The following is a 19840-nucleotide window of genomic DNA, read 5'->3' as shown; positions in this document are numbered from 1 at the left end:
GGCCATGAAGGAATTAGAATCTGATTCCTGGCAGGAGGAAAAGACTTTTCTTCTCCACAGCATACATCCCAATTCTGGGGCCCACTTATCCTCCTTTTCAGTGGATACTAGGAGCTCTTTCCCCAAGGTAAATAGGCAGGGCATCAGGCTAACCATTCACCTCAATTTAGTGTTGGAGTCAAGAATATCTAGATCTGTACTCCACTCCCCATACGAGGTGTATTGGAAAGTTCCTGGACTAGGTCAGAAAAAGAATGTTGGCTTAACTTACTCAATTTTGGGAATGTATACAGCGATCCCATCATTTTCTGTATGCTTCAGAAGCACCGTGGAAGTCATTTTCCTTAATGCTGTCTAGTACCACTTGCAGTTCCCTTTGGAAGTCACACATTGTTTCAAAATGATGTCCCTTCAGTTTGATTTTGGGAAACACAGCGAAATCAGGAGCCTAAGCCCGGTAAGTAGGGAGGAAGGGGAATGATAACCATGTTATTGTTAGTCACAAACTCTGTGGTTTTCAGGGATGTGTGGGTGGGCGTGCTTTCATGATGAAGGAGCCAGTTGTTGCTGGGCCAATGTTCTCCTCTTTTTCATCGCACATTTTCTCTCAGGCATCTCAAAACGTCACTGTAAAAGTCAGAGTTGACCGTAATAGTAGGAGGAACAAATTCACAGTGAACAATCCCCTTCACATCAAAAGAATAATGAGCATGTTCTTTGTTGAACCTTAGACCTGCTGCACCTTTTTTACTTTTGGTGATTGTGGGCTCTTCCACTGTGATGATTGTTGCTTTGTTTCTGGATCATAACCATAAAACTAACTCTCGTCACCTAGACATAAAAGTACGCTTCTTGTTAGCCTTCTCTCATAGCTCAAGACACACATTTACATGCTGCTGCCTATGATCGTTTGTCAAAAGTCAGGAAATAAACTTCGCAGCATTGCGGCACATGTTCAGATTTTCTGTTGACATCTCCTGGCAAACTCCATAACTGATCACAACCATGTTTGTGAGCTCATGGATTGTTCAAAGATGATCTTCATTAATTAGTTCTCAAATTTTTGCTGCTACTTGGTCGCCCTTAACGTTTGTCATCTTCAGCTGACACTCAACCGGCCTTGAAACATGAATATCATTCAGAAACTGCTCTCTGTCTTAAGGGATGTTCTCCAGTAGCCCCATGAAGCATTTCAGGGGTTTCAGTAGCAGATTTACTGAGCTCCATGCAAAACTTGATGCAGACACGTTACTCGATTTTGCCATCCATCGCAGAGTTGAAGAAGTTGAAAAAGCACTCATGTAAAAACATGTGTGTTCACAGCGTGGATCCACATGGCAGACTGATGCGGTAGGCTTGTGGAAGTGTGACCTCAGCCTCCCCTCTCATCATCTTTCACTGAGGCGGTTACTACAGTAACAGTCTGGGAACTTTCCGATACCATCTTCATATCTTGTTGCTCAGTTACCACAGGGCAACTTTGTTTTATGCAGTGTGGTCTCTGTAGTGTTGCACCAGTAGATATGAGTCTGTCATTGAGCTGAATGGTATATTGTTTCCTAGTCCATGTATGAGATCTGACTGATGCTTTAGAAAATAATATATTGTGACATGATGACAGAATAGTTTAACAAGAAGAGCTGTCCACTGCTAAGTAACGGTATAACAGTGTTATGGGGAAGGGCACGCGGTAGCGTAGTTGGTCGAGGCACTATGATACAAGCCGGAAGGTCGCGGCTTCAAGTCCCGATGAGGTTATTGGATTTTTTCAATTGACCTAATCGTTCTGGCTGCACTATGGCCCTGGGGTCGACTCAGCCTCTAACAGAAATGAGTACCAGGAATTAATTAAATAATTTTCCTGGGGAGTAAAGCGCGGCCGTCGTGTAAGAGTGACAACTTTACCGCCATCTTTGAACTGATTGTCTTGATAATGTGGGACCCTCAACGCCTCACAACCCTATGGGCCCTCACGGCCTGGTACAGGGATAGCTAAACCTTTTTTTACAGTGTTATGGGGCTAGTGGCTGGGTTTTAATTCAGGGGTAATGGTTTGAATATTGAAAATGCAACGTCTAGTCAGCTGGATCACAGGCATGCGCTGTTGCAATAACATGATCAACGAAGTTAAAATAAAGTATACAGAAATACTGCCCAGGCTTAGCGTGTGATCTTCTCTACTGCCTGACATGCGGCATGATAAAACAGCTCAGTTTTTTCTCCCGGTGTTCATGATTGCATAATTGTAATATTGCATCTATGTTACAGGTTATAAAGGACTATGAAACACCTCCCCAAAAGGAATTTTCAAGAGGATTGGAGGCAGAGTTACAGCCTTCAGTTGCATTCCTGGATTGCTGCCGGCCGCTTTCAGTTTCAATGACCAATGCTTTGCGATTTCTGATGTGGCAGCTGACACAACTACCTAACAATGTTTCTGACTCAGAGGTATGTATTCTGCTCTTACTAGGACATCAAAAATTTCTGATAGAAATGTTTTGGAGAAACCACCTGTCTCCACCTTCAGGATAGAACAGGGAGTCAAGCAGGGGAAGACTAGTGTGTGGTGTAGAGGACCAGGACTGAGGTTGTGAGCAAACTGATGGGTCTTACTGGTCTTTAAGAGGTTTCCTCCTTTCTCTGTGTCATGTATCAGTTTTTCTCCACTCAACTCACTGAAGGCAGAGGGAGAGCAGGTTCCACTAAAACATTAATACCTCTCTAGGCTTATATCCAGTAGGTGTTCAGTCTGAATTTCAGCTAGGACACACTCTATTTTGACTGAAGTTTTCTTGGGTTTTCTCAGTTCCTCCAGATAAATGTGAGGATAGTACCTTGATTAGGCCATGATTGCTTATTTCCCATTCATTTCCAAGTCAAAGTGCTATCTGATGCTCTATAGGCCAAATACTGACATCATTAATCAGTTAATCGGTATATTTTCTGTGTTCTTATCTCTCCTGAAGTGGGGCATTAAAATTCCCAAGACATTTAAATTTGTTAGTGCAGCATTTAATTTTATAATTGTTGCTTGCTTTTTAAAATTCAATCTTTCAACCATGTGTTGTTATAAAAGTATGAAACAAAAAGTCTCTGAGATACCAATTATTAGGCTTCATATATCTATATTTTCATTTATATAGCTGTTACATTAAAGTTTATATACATTTATTAGGAAAATTCTGTGCTTTGGGCTTTACTCTCAAAATATATTCCACTCTCACCACTGATGTGCATTTCAGTTCCTAGTTCATGTTCATAGGCACACCCAGGAAGGTGTGACACAATGCAATTGGTAGATAAGTACTAATATCTTAGAGAAATTTAACAGCCTCAAGAAACCTTGAAGACGGAGGTAGCTTGTTCCTCCAAAACACTGGTGCCTGGCTGCTAAATTACATGTCATCACATTACACAAAACCACAATCTTAACTAGGTATGTACTTAAGGTCTGAAAGTTTGTGACAATGGTATATTAATACTATTATTGTGTTTTATACATTATCCATTGTCCTGTTTTTACTTAAAACACATGGAGATAGGAACTAGCGCTCTCTAGGTGGCCCAACTAAATAGGTTCCACCTGAGGCTGGAGGCAGAATCCAGTTTCTGAAACAATGTATGTTCTAAATAAAAAGAGGATGACAGATAATTTCCAGAAACACAATTATAGGTATGTACTTAGTTTATCAAGGCCATCTGTGTTTAAAAGTTTTCTGTATAATCTCTGTATTTATTAAATCTGATTTATTAGGAATATTACTGTCTTCTGTAACAGGCAAAGAAGAAACTTTTGGAAGCCATTGATACATATATTCGAGAACAGATTGAAGTTGCCGCCCAAGCAATCTGCATCATGGTACAGCGGAAGATTGCCAATGGAGATGTTATTCTTACTTATGGCTGGTGAGTGTCATATAACAATGGTATGTAGTCTTTTGTGTGTTATTTTAATCATTAGAAAGTAACTACATAATATAACAAGTTCATTGAATTTTTATAATTGCCATAAAATCCATGAGATTTGTTTTAAAATGGCTGCATTAATTATGTACTCTTACAAGGTTTTGTTGTTGTAAACTGTTTGGAATTCTGTGTTCTTTGTATCATCCATGAACCTGTGCCCTGCCATGGTCTCCTCTTGTTGCTCATTTTGAGGCCTGAAATCAGAAGAGTTTCCGGGGTCAAAAGATCAAGCCTAGGTTCTGTGTAGACTATGTTACAAATGTTGTATTTGTCATTTCAATTGTATCATTTAAGTACATTCAGTCAAATTTTGACCAAGATTTATTTTATATATATTTATGTAATTGAATTAAGTCCAAAACACAATGAGGATCCTTATTTAGTTAATGGAATGATAATTGGATGCAGTTCAGCAGCTTAAAGCCGAACATTGTATGCCTGCCAATGGCCCAATATGAGGGTCGAACCATGTCGCATCCATAAAAGCTTTAATAAAAACAAATGTTGATGCAGTAGTGTCTTCTTTGTTTTAAAATACAGAGTGTTGTTGTATAGATGGCGTATTCTTGTATGCTTTATATCTTATTTATATATTTCTGCCTAATTTCATGCGCAGATATCTTAACATCAATATATTCAATGTGGAAATATCCTGTATATACAGTGCTGTATGTCATTGTATACGTCTTTGTGTTGTTATGGTTTATTATGCAATGGATACTACATTTTTTAGAAGTATTTAGGCAACAACAAGTAACGAAATTGGAAGTAAAATTTTTAGAGAATAAACTGGAACTAAGAACTTGTGCAGGGTTAGAAGAGAATGACTACAGTGGTTACTCCATGTAAAAATAGTGGATACATCAGGGATACTGAGAAAGGCATTAGGATTCAAATTGAAAGGGTAAGAGACCTGTGGTACAACCCAGAAGAAGATAGTTCAGTTAGATACTGAGAAAATCAGGAAGATAAGACAGGGCTGACAAGAAACTGAAAAAGACAGACAGTGGGAAGAGAGAAGAGATTGTGGACTTTATTCATTGGCCTCTATAAAAAGGATACATTTGTAGATTTGTACATTTGGCTGGATTGTTCAGATTAGTCTTCAGTATAAGTTAGTAGTTCAGACAGACTAGTTTGTGAGATCAAAACCTTTCCATAAGACTTCCTCTTTTATACCATATGTAAACATACTTGATAACTATTAATTGTTCCTAGTAACAACTGTTTAATGTTTTTCATAAGTCTTACATAATGTATGTTGGTCTACAGCTCATCACTTTTGCAACGCATTCTCTTGGAGGCACATTGTAGTGGTACCAAGTTCAGAGTAATTGTAGTTGATGGGCGTCCATGGAGGGAGGGCCAGGAGATGCTTCGTCGACTGGTGCAGTGTGGACTTAATTGTTCCTATGTACTTGTCTCAGCTGCAAGCTTCATCATGAGAGAGGTTTGTGAAGTGATACCACATGATGAACAAGGGTGTATTTGTTACAAGTATAGGGCTTGCATAATAAATCTAACTTTTACTGTTTAATGTCATTTTAATATTTTATTTTCACACTGCAAAAATATTTGTGTTACTGTTATTATATACAAATGTTCTCATGGCAATGACCGAAAATTACAGTCTTCCGTGGTGTGACACTGTGTAGTCTGGTAGATATTTACTGGCATTTCAGGGGAATATAATGTGGCATATAGACCTGTTTGCTAGGCTAAGCCCTTGAAACAAACAACCAGTACAGTCATTGCTGTGCAGCAGGCAAATAAACAAGTGGCTGTTTCTGAACAATGATTCTACAAATGTGCCTGCGGAAATGATATCTGTGCTCTCTCTAAACAGTCGCCAATAACAACAGTAAGAAAACTGTTGAAAGCAGTCTTTTCTGTTGTGTTCACCCTGAGGCTGTATAGTGAGGACCACAGGCTGGCTGAGTGAGTTCAGTTGTGGGATATTTGCTGAACAGTGATGACGTGAATGTAGAAGCTGTTGGAGACACAGCAGGCTGGGAGAACACTTACCGTGTAGTGATTTGTAGAGTGTGGAGATAGCGAGAGTGCTGTAATTGTAGCTTTGAGTGGTGTGTATAAGTGGCCAATAAATCCAATCCATACCCTGTGTATACGAGGGGGGACCCAAAAATAACCGGAAACGACCTGTTGCGCGTACATGCTTTGTAGTTATGAGTTGTGCTGCTAGGTGGTGTTAGCTGGGGGTCTCCCGCGACTGTTAGTGAGCTGGCGTCAGTCTGAGTTAAGTGGTTTGTCTGTGGTGCTCTGTTGTGTGCGTTCCTGTTTCAACCCTTTATCGATTAGTGAGATGGCCGACCAGAAGGAACAAAGAGTGTGCGTGAAATTGATGAAGATCGTCGAAAGACCATAGACCAACTTTCTGAGGAAATGAACATCTCATGGAGCACGGTCCAGCGAATTTTAACTGAAGGTTTGCACATGAGACGGGTGTCTCCAAAATTTGTTCCTCGCTTGCTCGGAGATGACCAAAGAGAAAACCGCGTGAATGTTTGCTGCGACTTGAAGAGTGAAGTGCAGTTTTCCCTAACAGAAAGCAAAATTTCACACACACTCTTTGTTCCTTCTGGTCGGCCATCTCACTAATCGCCAAAGGGTTGAAACAGGAATGCGCACAACAGAGCACCACAGACAAACCACTTAACTCAGACTGACGCCAGCTCACTAACAGTCGCGGGAGACCCCCAGCTAACACCACCTAGCAGCACAACTCGTAACTACAAAGCATGCGCGCACAACATGTCGTTTCCGGTTATTTTTGGGTCCCCCTTCGTATTCACACCCTTAAACCATGGCACTATCTTCGGGAGATGAAGACAGTATGATCCTTCAAAAAGATCAGTGTAAAAATCTACCAGATTTCAGCACATTATATACCAAAAGACAAGGTATCTCCTTACTTTGAATCATTTTTAGGGCCTCAGTGAAGGATGGCAACACAACCTAGCAGTTCTATCCCTTATCCCCCAGGCCCTTTTACAGTTTAACTGTTTTATATTAATTATACTTCATGCTGCATTGTGGATTGTTATATGGATTTTAGATAGGCGCAGGTAGCAGTAGAATCTGGTTTTGGCATTAAAAAAATGGATTATTATTATTATTATTATTATTGTTATTGGAGGGGGTGGATTTCCCCATGCATCACGACCAGTTGTTGATCTATTGTATGCCCCGCTTTGATATTCTACCAGTCGCCATACCCTACCGGTACTGATGCATGCTATTAGCCCCGCTCAGCCAACGAAGTCAACCTTCGTTACCTAATAGTTCCCCCATCTACCAGAGGCATTGGAAACTACTTGGGCGGGAAACTTTTTTTTGCATAATTTAGCTCAGAGGTCTCCTAGAGACATGAGGATCTTTTACGTGCCGTAAAGCTACGACATGGGACCCACGGCTTAAAGTCCCTCCTGGAGGACTTGTTCCCTGAATTTTTCCGCCCTTAAAAATTCCACGACCTCTGCCGGGTTTGAACCCGCGTACCTTGAGTCATGAGGTGGGAACGTTACCCCAAGACTACGGAGGCCGCTTAAAGAAATGGAATAAGAATGAAGGTTCAAATCCCAGCCAGAAACTACCACATCACTTGCACATTGCTTTAACCATATACATTGGAAGGAGTAACAGAGCAGAGTCCATGGTACAAAACAGAAAACTGACAGGAATATATATATACTAGACATGAGGATAAGTTCCTGTATGCTGATCATTTACCTTTGTATCATCCAGATACAGGTACAGAAGTCTTCTAGATGGTAGAACTTTCATGCTTGAAACAGTTATTTGTAGAACAGTGAATTTGATTTATTTAGTACACTAATAAAGTTGTCAACAATAAGTTGCAATTAAGATATGATTTCACGGATATGTGCTGTGTGGCTTTATTGTATGATGTCATTTGTTGTTATGTTTGTCTATGATTTATCTAAATACTTGGCTTTAAAATTAAACACTTGTTTCAATTTGCTCTCATGATGCTTATACAGTGCATTCAAATGATTCTTCATTCATAACCTTATAATGGTGTAATGACAGCGTAACTAGCAGAATTGCAAATGCACTTGATAAGCAATACATGACTTGAAAGACTTATTTAAGTAAGAGTATGTGTATATTGTAACTCTTGTGCATATGAAGAAGTGCACTGCAGAAATTTATGTACATGTTTTCCTGTTACTCAAGCCACATTTCAAGCTGACACTACACATACTGTGGACCAGTTAAACATCCATTACAGTTGCTGAGAGATCTGAATGTTATTCTCTAACTCATACTCTACAGAATTGTCACTTGAAGAAGAGTCCCTTTGGTCTGTTTGCTATTGAACAAAAGTGACAGAAGGTTTAAGAACCGTAGTTTCAGCATAGTGAGAAAGAATTTGAATTCTTCAAACAAGATTCCCTTTATCCAATGAAAATATGTGATATCAAAGTACCTAGATGTGTGGCAGTTGAAGAATATACTTGTTCCAGGTAACAAAGGTGTTCCTAGGTGCTCATGCACTTCTGGCAAATGGCTATGTAATGTCTCGAGCTGGTTCATCACAGGTCGCATTACTAGCTCACTCATACAATGTTCCTGTCCTAGTCTGCTGTGAAACACACAAGTTCTGTGAGAGAGTGCAGACTGATTCATTTGTCTACAATGAACTTGGTATGTATATTTAACACTGTATAATATTATTCCTCTTCCATTTGTAAGATATATCAATTATCTGTGGTTCCTCATGATGGTAAAAGAAGAACAGCTGTATCTTCAGGCATTCCGTCTAGATCAGCGGCCCTGGAAGTGTAATCCATGGGAGCATTCAGGTTTACTGGGATTATGAAAAAAAGTTCTTGGAAGAAATAATTGCCTACTTTCCTTTCACTACAAATTGAGTATTTGATATGACAAAGGAAGCAAAACCATATTATGTATGTATAAGCAAGTCAGTAAATCAGTACTACAACATATAAACTCAGTTTCTATAGAACTTGAATTGTGCTTGTATTAAAACAATTTAAATTGATAAAGTATTTGCCATGGCCTTGTTAGTGAAAACAGTGCACCATGGGAAGATGAGGAAAGGCTGTTGGTGAGGCTTTGTAAGAGAGGCTGCAGTGTTGGTATTACTGACAGGAGGGATTTATGCAGTATAGTGTTGAGCAGGTCTCATATTGTATGATGCATATGCCAAGTTTCATGATCGTTTTAGGGGCTCAAGCAGTATTAACCCTTTCACTGCTGTGGTCAACATATGTCAATCTCTAAAAAAACATAGCATCCTTGCTTTGATTGACAAAACATGTATTGTGACTTTAGAGTTTCAAATCTCAGGTTTCTTTGCACCAATCTCATTCAAACTTGGCAGGTGCATAGAGTTATGTATTGGGAACATAATGAAGCATCATTCATTTCAATGGCTGCATTATTCTGCCCTCTAGCTTAAGAAATGTAAAAGGTTGCATCTGCACAATGAGGCACGCGCTCCGTGGTCATGTGACGCGGGTATTTCACAGGGCTAGTAAAAATGGCTTCATATAGTGTGTAGTGCTTTCTATAATAGTTTTAAATAAAGTGACATAGCGATAAGACTGTGATATAAATACAGTGATTCTAGGATAGTAAATTATATACTTTTATCGCCATCTTGGACAACCCTGATTTAAATGGACTTTTCCCCCTGTGAAAAACACGTGCCTCCTGTCGTTCTTGGGAAAAAGGTTCCTGTGGTTGTTCCTTGCACGCTGTGTTGTTTTTACTGTTTTTTTAGTAGTTTCCAAACTGTATTTATGTCCCTCTGATGATGGTCTCTAAGGACCAAAACATGTAAGGGCAAGAAGAATTGAAATAAGGAAAATCTTCACCAGTCACACTGGACAGAACTGTTTTATCTTTTTATAACATGTATTTTGTTTTGAACAGGTAATCCTGATGACCTCATTCCGACAGATTCTTGTTCCAAGGAGTGGCCTTTGTCAAAGTGGAGGAGTATAGGGAGCTTGACCCCACTAAACCTCACATATGACGTTACGCCACCTGACCTTGTGACAGCTGTAGTCACAGAGTTGGCAATCCTTCCATGCACCAGTGTGCCCGTCATACTCCGAATCAAACCCACAGAAACCGGTTGCTAGAAACTTACTTTGTTGCTTGTTCAAATGGATAGAAATCTAGAAACCATATACAGACACTATATATTCCAAGATAATTATTAAACATTGTTTGAATATTATATATTTAAAAAAATAAGTAATAACTTTGTTGATTTGATTTGTCAAAGTTTTTCAGATTGTATTACATAATGTGTATAGTCAGTACTGCTGATGATATAGTGGTGAAAAATGCGCCCTTTGTAAGTGTCGTAACTAAGATTACAGTCTTCCCTAAATCACTTGGATTGTTTGTTTTATATTGTACAAGGCAGGTCACATTATCACTGCAGTTGTTGGCAAAGATAATATTTAAACTTAAGATACAAAACAAACTGAGGATATCCTGTGCATAAATGTTATGAGCAAGTGATGAGCTGTAGGAAGTAATTTCAACAATACCATGAATCATGAGAGTGGTTGGTTTCATAGGAAGTTGCTGTGTGCATCTTCAGGGTATAAGTAAGTGGAGCTGCGTTGTAGATGGGAATGGTGGAAGGATTGGGCTGAAGAAAATAAGAAGCCTAATGAGATCCCATGGTGTTAGAGAGGAGAGGAAACACTGTCTGGGTGAAAAGGAAAGGCTGTCCTTAGGGCCATTGCAGAGAAAATGATAAGTGGATGTTTATTGTTCTTCAAGAGAACCTCTTTTTTTCCAGTGGAAATAAGTGAGAAGCTTCAATAACCATGCTCTGGGGAAACCATATTCCCTGGTACTGTTGGTGGGATGGAGCTCACTCTCTGGTCCATGCACCTGGAATATTTAGTCAGGATACCGGTGTTCGGTAGATGGTTGCAGTGATGCAGGCAGATACAATGCCAACTGATTTGTGTGTATATAAAGATGGATATTTGCCCAGTGACTCAAAGTGAATATTATACATGTCCAGTGGTTTTAGGGCTAGATCATCATCAGTGGACCAAAGTATGTTAATGACTTCCCTGGCAGAAAGTTCACAACCTTACTGTATTACTGGGATAGGGCCCTATTTGTGTCAGTGAATGTAAGTCCTACAACAGAATTCTCACTGAACTGGGGTCTTCTCCTATGTGATTAAGACTGGATATCAGGGCAACTATAGGAATTCAAATGCATCCAAACAGCATCAACAGGGTAGATGATTTCTTTCACCCTTAGCAGGTAATAGAAACCTCATTCACACACTGAAGAAGTGAAATGATGTTCTCGTAAAGACTGAGGAATTTATGTCTGCATATCTCATGCTAACTATTGCAATGGTCCTGAAAAGAACCTTTACTGTTCCCCATTTCCAATTGGCCACTTTGGAACTCCATCTCCTGGCCCTCAGTCTGGGCTCTGATTGGCCATTCTTATTTTGCTCAACTTGATCCCTCCACTGTTTCCATATAAACCAACTTACATCCCAGCTCCATTCACTTCTAACTGAAGGTGGAGGCAACAGGTTCCTGTACAATGCCACACAGTGTCATGACCCAGAAGATGACATTTTGAACCATGAGAACTAAGAGAACTTCAAATCTCATTCCTGCAAAATTATTATTATAAAGTGTTGCTTTACAAACTGTAACAGTCTTAATGGAGAGGACAGCTGTAACAGCATCTTCAGTCTGTCTCCCAACTTCTGGAAATGGATATTGTTTCTGTTTCAGCTTGACAAATTCACTGTCAGTGGCAGCAAGCACTGAAGACTGATTGCAACATTGTACCTTAGTCATCAAAATATTTGATCTTTACATGACAGCTTCCTAAAGCCTTCTGATATGTCATATTTTAAAACTCACCATACATGTTACAGCTGCAAGATTTCTGTCTTCAGGGATATTCATTTAATTTAAGAGGGATATTAAAAGTTAAACTTTATGTGAATATAATTAAGTAAAATATCTCGTAATTTTAGTGGTGTCTGATGGTAAAATAATGATTATTTACAATTAACAAGTTAATTATATTAGTATACTTCTGTCTGTTACACATTACTGATAAATACTAAGAGTTCTCCCTCCCCAAACAGGTATTATCCAATTGCCACAAAGCCTTCATAGCTAGGGCTATTATTTTGGACGTTATCCAGCATCTTAAGTAGTCCCATATAGATGTTAAAATTCTTTGAGTCACTGTACACAGTCCTAGAAAGTGATAGAAAATTTTATGTTGACATTAAACATCAATAACATGAAACGAGTGAAAAAATGACAAAAGCTACAAGTAAAGAGGCTTGAGTAGGATTAATGTCATACAGTTGGTCACTAGAGACAGAGCAGAAAATGTGTTCTGTTAACATAAAACATTGCAAGATTTTAACTATACCGTAAGGAATTTTAGTTTCCTTTCCTTGCAGCTTTCATCATCATTTTGGGGGGTAGGGCATCTGTCCTTTGTCCCATGCTGACAGTATTTGATGTCAAACGGAACATTTTGTACTGTTGCATTTTAGAATTGCTTATAGTGACTCTGAAGGGTTTTAACCCAAATACAGGGGATTTCAGTTTCATTCTCTTGGAGTTTTGTTTTTATTTTATTGACATTTGTTTCTTATCTCCTGCCGCTGAATTCAATATCAGTGGAATGTATTCTTCATTCAGAATTTCTTTCAGTATCCAGTGATTGAGACAAGCTCTGTCTGATGTCAGCGGAGGAGGAATGGTTTCCTTTCTCATCATTATCAAAGCAAAAGCATTTTCCAAAAGGTGTAATTGTCTTATGCCGGCTAAGTAATCAAGTTTTTCTTTTCAAGCAAAGGCTATATGAATGTCTGTAAGCTTTAACATATGATTGTTATACTTCTGTGCTTCTTGATGCTTACAGCTAAGCTAAAATGTTGTGGATCTGAAGTTAGATGTTGCTTACTCATCTCTGAGGGCATGTAATACTTTGTGTAGGCAACCTTACATAAAAAAGGCCTGAATATTCAGTGATATCTCTACTGTTTTGATTTTGGCTCCAGTGTTAAAACTGTTAACTTTCTAATGATGTAACAATGTGTATTCATTATCTGATAATTATGGCCCCTCAGAGATGTTTACATACAATCTAATAGTTATTCCTGTAAAAATGTTTATGTTTTCATATGTGATTATTCTGGTGGTTTTATTTGCACACTGGTGAGAGGCTTTCTAACTAAGAATGTATCACAGGTAATGCTAGAATTTATGTGTCCATCTTGTAGTGGGACAAGTGACATTCTTGAGGCTGTTACAGGCACTGCCTTTGTAGCTCTCTTAATGCCATAGTCTTGAGGACTAATATTATTTATTATTGCCCATATAAAATAGTGTGTGTCTCTTCCTGCACACCCCTGGTTAGTTGTTTTTAGAAGTATAAAAGAATACTTGAACAATAGATCACAAGAAGGCCATGACACACTCTTCACTAGATTGCCAAAAGATTGTAGAAGTAATATGTTTGGTTACAATATTATCTGCCCACTTCCTGTACAGTAGAACAAAATGAAAGTCGAGGTCAGTGGAACTGTAGTCAATGACCTGAACAAGAAATCCATAATGTACATAAATATATATTTGAGCTACAAATTAACTACAGTGATTGTATTTAAATTTTTATATCAGTGTTCAGTTGACGTTCCACAGCATTTAGAAATCACCACATAGCATTAAATGAGGCTATTTATAGTCTTCAGATATCGCCTAAAAGAACAGAATGAAATTGCAAAAGTTGTTCATTTTGTGCTCAAAATTTTAGTATTGCCCTCCTGTACATGCCCAGTAACTTGGAATGTAAAGCCAAGCAAGAGTATATGTTTGTGTTTTGGGGAAGCCAGCAAGTAACTGCTTGAGCTATGGCACGACCCTAATATCCATTTTAATATTGTCACTGAAATTCTGTATGAATTTCATTTTCTGTCAGCTAAACTACTTAATAATCCCATTATATCTACAGTGTAACTGCCCTTACAGTACTATAATATGAGAATGTTTTAATCACAGAACTATGTAAATATTTCTGTTCCATGTGTAACTCATCTGTTACATCCATGTGTTTTCATTAAAGGTTTTCTCTGTCTTCTCCCAACCAAAGTGTTAACAAGTCCATTTCAATGTTCAGAAGTTCTGAAACTGGGTTTTTCACATGCTTTTAGGTTTTCCTATGTCTCTGTCCTAAGGGATTATGTAAGTAAGTTAATGCTGGTAACCTTGCATCCTGCTAACACATTCAAATTGAAGTGATACACATATGTACTACCATATTATCAATTTACAGTAAATCTCATGTTCTCCCATTTGCTTTTGTGTCTTGTAAGGTCACTTCTGTCAGTGATTTAAGGCATCTCATGTGCAGCTTCTGTTCTTCTTCTTTCCCAAACCCACATAACCCAAGTGTTATCATTCAGATTTGTGTTCTTTTTGTAGGTCATGGGGCATGTCAGAATGACAAAAAGATATTTGAGATTGTATCTCATTTTTCAGGTGGAGGAAATGATTTAAGCATTCCACATTTTATACCTACAACTTTTCCACAGTGTATAATTTGTATCACTGCAAGCAATCCTTGTAACCATTTTATTTTCAGAATCGTAATTTGCATACATTCAAGCTGTAATTTTGTACCCTTCTGTCTTTCAGTAGACAGTTTACAAGTTGCACTCATGCACATTTTTATATTTTGAGATCACTGTTCTCATTATGGCAAGTAGTTCTCGTCGGGTGACACAGTAGTTTTTCTCTGCATTGTTTAGCATCTTGCTGTAGTAAGCTATGACATGCTCTTGTCCATCCTGTATTTGAGAGAGTACTCCCCCAATTCCGACATTACTGGTGTCTGTGTCCACGATGAACCTCTTTCCTGGTTGGGAGTAGGCAAGAATCGGGGTGGCACACAGGGCTCTCTTGAGCATTTGGAAGGCGCCTTGCACCGCTGGGGTCCACTGAAAGGATTGATTCTGTTCGGTGAGTTTGGTTAGTGGTTTTGCAATGTTTGCAAAACTGGAAATAAATCATCTGTAATACGTGCATAACCCCAGGAAGCTCCTAACTTCATGCTTATTCTTTGGGGTTGGCTATTCCTACATGGCTTTCAGTCTCTCGGGGTCAGTGGTTATCCCTCTAGGTGATATGATATGCCCAAGGTATCGTACCTCCTCCTGAAAGTGTTGATCCTTCTCTGGATTGAGTTTTAGGCGGGCTTCCCAGAACCGCTGAAATACTTTTCGCAGGTTCGTCAAGTATTCTTGGAAAGTGCAGCCAATTACGATTATGTCGTCTAAGTAAACGAGACATGAATCGTACGTGAGACCTCACAGGAGTTTTTTCATTAGCCTTTCGGATGTTGCAAGAGCGTTACAGAACCCAAAGGGCATGACTGTAAACTGCCATAATCCATGACCTGTCAAGAATGCGGTTTTCTCCTTATCATCCGGGTGTACATTGACTTGCCAATATCCACTTTTCAGATCAAGAGTGGAGAACCAATTGGTTCCAGCCAGCGTGTCTAGAGTGTCACCAATCTGGGGCAGTGGAAAACAGTCTTTCTTTATAACATTGTTTAACTTTCTGTATTCCATGCAGAAATGGAGTTCTCCATTCTTCCTGACCAGAACGGCCATTGGCTGTCTGATTCCTTGATAACCCCATAGCGTTGTATGTTGTTGAGCATCTCATTGACCTCCACTTGCTTCGCTAGGGGCAGACTCCTTGGGGGTTGGTGAATGGATCGGGCGTCTCCCGTATCTATATGGTGATACACTTTATTAGTTCTCCCATAGTCTTCATTATTTCCAGCAAAAATATCTTCTTACTCGGTCAAGAGTTCTCCCAACTCATGAAATTCCTCGTTGGTTATGTGTGGTTTGGCTTCTGCAATTATGTCCTCCAGTCTTGATCTTGGATCTTGGGCCCGGGTCTGCGCCACCTCTGGCATAGTCACTAGCGAGACTGGCTCACAGTATGCCAAAGTGGATCTTCTCGTGAGCTTTTAGTCCCGACATGTAGCATTAAAGACCCTCACTGGTACCTCCTGACGGTCTTGAATTAAGGTTCTGGCTATGTGTATCTGCCTAGCCTATTTTCATGTTCCCGGCGCAGCTCATTATCAGCCTTCCTTTAGTTGGGGCAGTTACTCTCGATTGTTTTCCATCTCTTCATTGGGTGGGGGGCAATCGGTACTTCCGGTATGCATTAGTGTTATTTTCGTGAGATCTAGCTGCTCCCAGTATGGCCTGCAGCTCTAGTGCTTGTCAGCAGGCCTCGTTTACTGTCTTCTCCCCTCCCAGCCACAGCTGAATCTTGATGTCGGCGTCTCGTATTCTGTATGCGAAGGCTTTCCCTGCTTCTCTTCCTATGTGGTCTGCAGGTAGCGTTTGGTAGGCATGATGGCAGTTCAATGGTCGTGGCAAAGTCTTGCAGGGATTCTCCAGGTTTTTGTGTCCTTGTTCTTAATTGGCAGTGGTAAGCAGCTGCAAAGTGTTGGTCCCCCAAATGGTCCTCTAGTGCCTGAAGGGTATCCTCATAAGTCGTATTCGTCGGAATGCCGGGTAGCACTTCTGCCACCCAGCCCTTCAGAGCAGTAATTAGGTACGTCGATGTTTCCTGGCCTAACCATTGGTTGTGTTCTGCTACTGTCTCGAATTGTTGCCAGAACATGCTCCACATTGAATTTCCGTCAAGTGTCGGTGGGTGAGCTGTGCCTGCACCAACTGTGTTTTCTCTCTTGGCCCTCGTCTGTCTCGTCTCGTCCAACCTGGTCTGGAACTCGTGTTTGATTTCCTCAATTTTGTCTCAGGTTTGATTAAAGGTCTTCATTAGGTCTTCTTGGAGATTCCTTGTCCTTTCATCGAGGGACAATTCTGCTGCCTGTAGTTCCAATTGTGTTTTTTCAATTCTTTCCACTAGTTCGATCTGGAGACTTTGTGTCTTGCAATTATTTCATTGAAAGTTAATATTAAACACAACAGTAGAGATACCTGAATAATTCTTTCTTCTTAGTGTCTGCATATCAGAACTTCTTGGCCAAATAATTCCTTAATCTTCATACACAAATGTGTACCAGTAATTTATAGAGCTAAATGCTGAACCTACATTATGAAAGCCTCAAATCTTACATTATATACATTATAGAAGTTTGGTTTGAACACCGTTTCTAGAAGCTTCTGTCTTATCAGAATTTATCCTTGATCATTTGCTAAGACGTTTTATGGGATCTGTGCTCACTAAAATGTTCATCTAATCGATAACTTAGTGTGTGTACCTTGTGTACGTAACCTAATGGAAGAAAATTCCTGTACAAGTCTAATTTCTCACAAGCATATGAATATCAGAAATTTATAGAATACATATGGATCGAACACAGAATATAGAGTCAAGGGAAAATGTTACATAATAACCTTAAGGGGGAGGAGCAAATCTAGAGACTTGTTTATAATTCAAACAAACATCTACCATCATTTTTCCATTGTCAGAGGAATCCACTGCACTAACAGGATCTCAAGCAAGAGGCAGAAATAGCTGACATTATTTAAACATCTTACTTAAAACCAGAAACTAAACATGTGATTATTAATGTAGTATATCCTGAAGTAGTAAATAGAAGCCCTATATATAAGTCTGTGCAGTCATCGAAACAGAACTTTACACAGATCTATAAATGTACAAAAATGTTAATCTTATCACCAACAAGATGACATTTAGTATCATATCAGGTCAAAACACCATCCATATGTTGCAATCAGTATACATTTTATAGGATTCCTTCACATAACTGGGAGTATCACACAAGGGTCAAATCGTTGAGAAATTGCATGATTATATCTTACATTATTTAATTTAATCCTTATTAGATGTTGATAATCACGTTCAACTCAATCTGTCAGGAAATAAGCATTTTTCTCAGATGTTGATTTGCAATGTAACCACTAATTTGTTTAACTTCTTTATTAAAACCATCACAACACAACTCTTATCGAGGTCAGTGCCTAGTTTTGGCAGAGCCAAAGAATTTGAAGTTGTATATTATAACACAACAGGATGAGTGAAATGAAAATCACTAATTTGTTGCTATTGTAATTTATTCACTTAAAATCAAATATGTAATTCAGACAGTGTCTAGTTTTCATTGCACAGTGTTGCACAAACAAATTGGCTAGCTGCAGAGTGAGAATCCCTGGCAGCTATTTCTATTGCTTCCCATATATAATACTGTTTTCCCTATCTCTTGCAGTTATACGTTGAAGGAACAACATGTGACTGTCTGAAATGAGAAAAAAATAAAAATATGATTACTGTATATAAGGAACTGTTTTTCAATTTGCTGATGATACTGAACTGAAGTCAGAATACGAAATATAAATTAGAAAAGTTCAACTAGTAACATGGTCTGTTTGCTCTTTCTGTAGTGGTAGTAATGTGATAGACTTTTGTGCCATTTAAACTCTGACATTTAATTGAGCATCATAATAAAAATACAACATGAATTTGTATTATTTATCAGTTTAATAAGTTTTTTGTGCTGTTGTCATGAAAAAAAAAATAGAAACAAATTATCTTGTTCTGATACCAGATGACCTCTATTTGCCTGCAGTTCAAGCCATGTTACTGTTTTAGTCTTGGCATGTAACTGAACATTTACAGCATGCTAATTAGTTTTTATAGTTTTGTGTAATGAGGGCTCAGCATGAATAGTATGTCAAAAACATTGCTCTATGTTCAAGTTGTGGTAGGTGGAACCTGCTGACTCCATCTCCAGGGTCCAAGGGCAAAGGGTAAACATTGTAGCCGTAGCGATAAGAATCTGACTAGTCAGAAGCGAAGTAGAGGAGACCCCTGTCTGGGCCAGTAGAATCATCGGGTCTCAAGGAGGCTGCAGGTTCCTCTGAAAATATTATATCTGCATACGACGACAGCCCAGAACACTGCAATATGAGCAGTCACGGCAATGAAAAAGAGGAAACATCTATATATTTTTATGTTTAAGAATTTCAACTTGATATTGAAAAAACAAGCTTTGAAATGTAAATTACATGAGTTTGTTATGGAAAATTAGACTAAAGTAGAAATTATAATTATAAACTTATAATTATTTAATTCCTGTACAGAGGAACTGATTGCCTACATTGTCTATAAATATGCTGTGTATTTATTTGTATGAAAAGAATTGCTTAGTTGTAACATCCTAAATGGTGAATGAAGTTATAGACTAACAGTACATGATTACAGTCTCTTCATTTGTAACTACATTGACATCCCTTTTCAGGATACTTATCAAGCAGTTATTTTCGTTTTTTGTATATTTGTTTCTCTTTTCACTGTATGTGGCAATTGTCTTGAACGAAGTACGCAGCTGTCAATGATTATAATCGATGTGGTAGTATTTGTACGCCGATTAGAGCCTGAAGTTTGCTGGTCAAAGTCCCCACGTTTCTGCGTGACTCAAACGAGTGGATGTTTGTTAGCTGCAATGAATTTAACCTTGCACTTCGAGATTTCTTGCACAGAAGAAAGTGCTGTAAATCACGCAGTCCTTGCAGCTACCAACTGGTTGTTAATCTTTCATTAATCGGTCTATTCCCTTTCTTTATTTTCCTCTTTCTTCAGTTTTCTTCCTTTTTCTTGACGCTTCAGCCCAAATCAAGCTTTGCCCCTCTCTGTTGTACAAATTCCCCGAATCCTTATTGAGGCCACCAGTGGCCTTGAACGGGGAATCAAAAGGACTGTATTCGTAATAAAGGAACTGGTAAAGCGGTCTGGCTCACTGTTTCACATTGAAATGAATG

General features: G+C 38.9%; 1 protein-coding gene across 2 annotated transcripts in view; it reads left to right on the top strand.

Moving 5' to 3' along the window:
* Positions 1 to 19272, top strand: part of LOC111874364 — a 43340-nt gene extending 24068 nt beyond the window's left edge. For both annotated transcript variants that reach the window (XM_023869812.1, XM_023869813.2), the window contains exons 7-11: positions 2269 to 2448; positions 3779 to 3906; positions 5239 to 5416; positions 8475 to 8655; positions 9910 to 19272. In XM_023869812.1, the coding sequence (XP_023725580.1) occupies positions 2269 to 2448; positions 3779 to 3906; positions 5239 to 5416; positions 8475 to 8655; positions 9910 to 10121 (879 nt within the window). In that variant the 3' untranslated portion in view covers positions 10122 to 19272. The remainder of the gene's footprint in view (positions 1 to 2268; positions 2449 to 3778; positions 3907 to 5238; positions 5417 to 8474; positions 8656 to 9909) is intronic.
* Positions 19273 to 19840: the final 568 nt, after the last annotated feature.

The sequence above is a fragment of the Cryptotermes secundus genome, unplaced genomic scaffold (assembly GCF_002891405.2).
Source record: "Cryptotermes secundus unplaced genomic scaffold, Csec_1.0 scaffold49, whole genome shotgun sequence".
NCBI lineage: Eukaryota > Metazoa > Arthropoda > Insecta > Blattodea > Kalotermitidae > Cryptotermes > Cryptotermes secundus.
The sequence above is the reverse complement of the archived record's forward strand: the minus strand, read 5'-3'. Positions and strand labels throughout refer to the sequence as shown.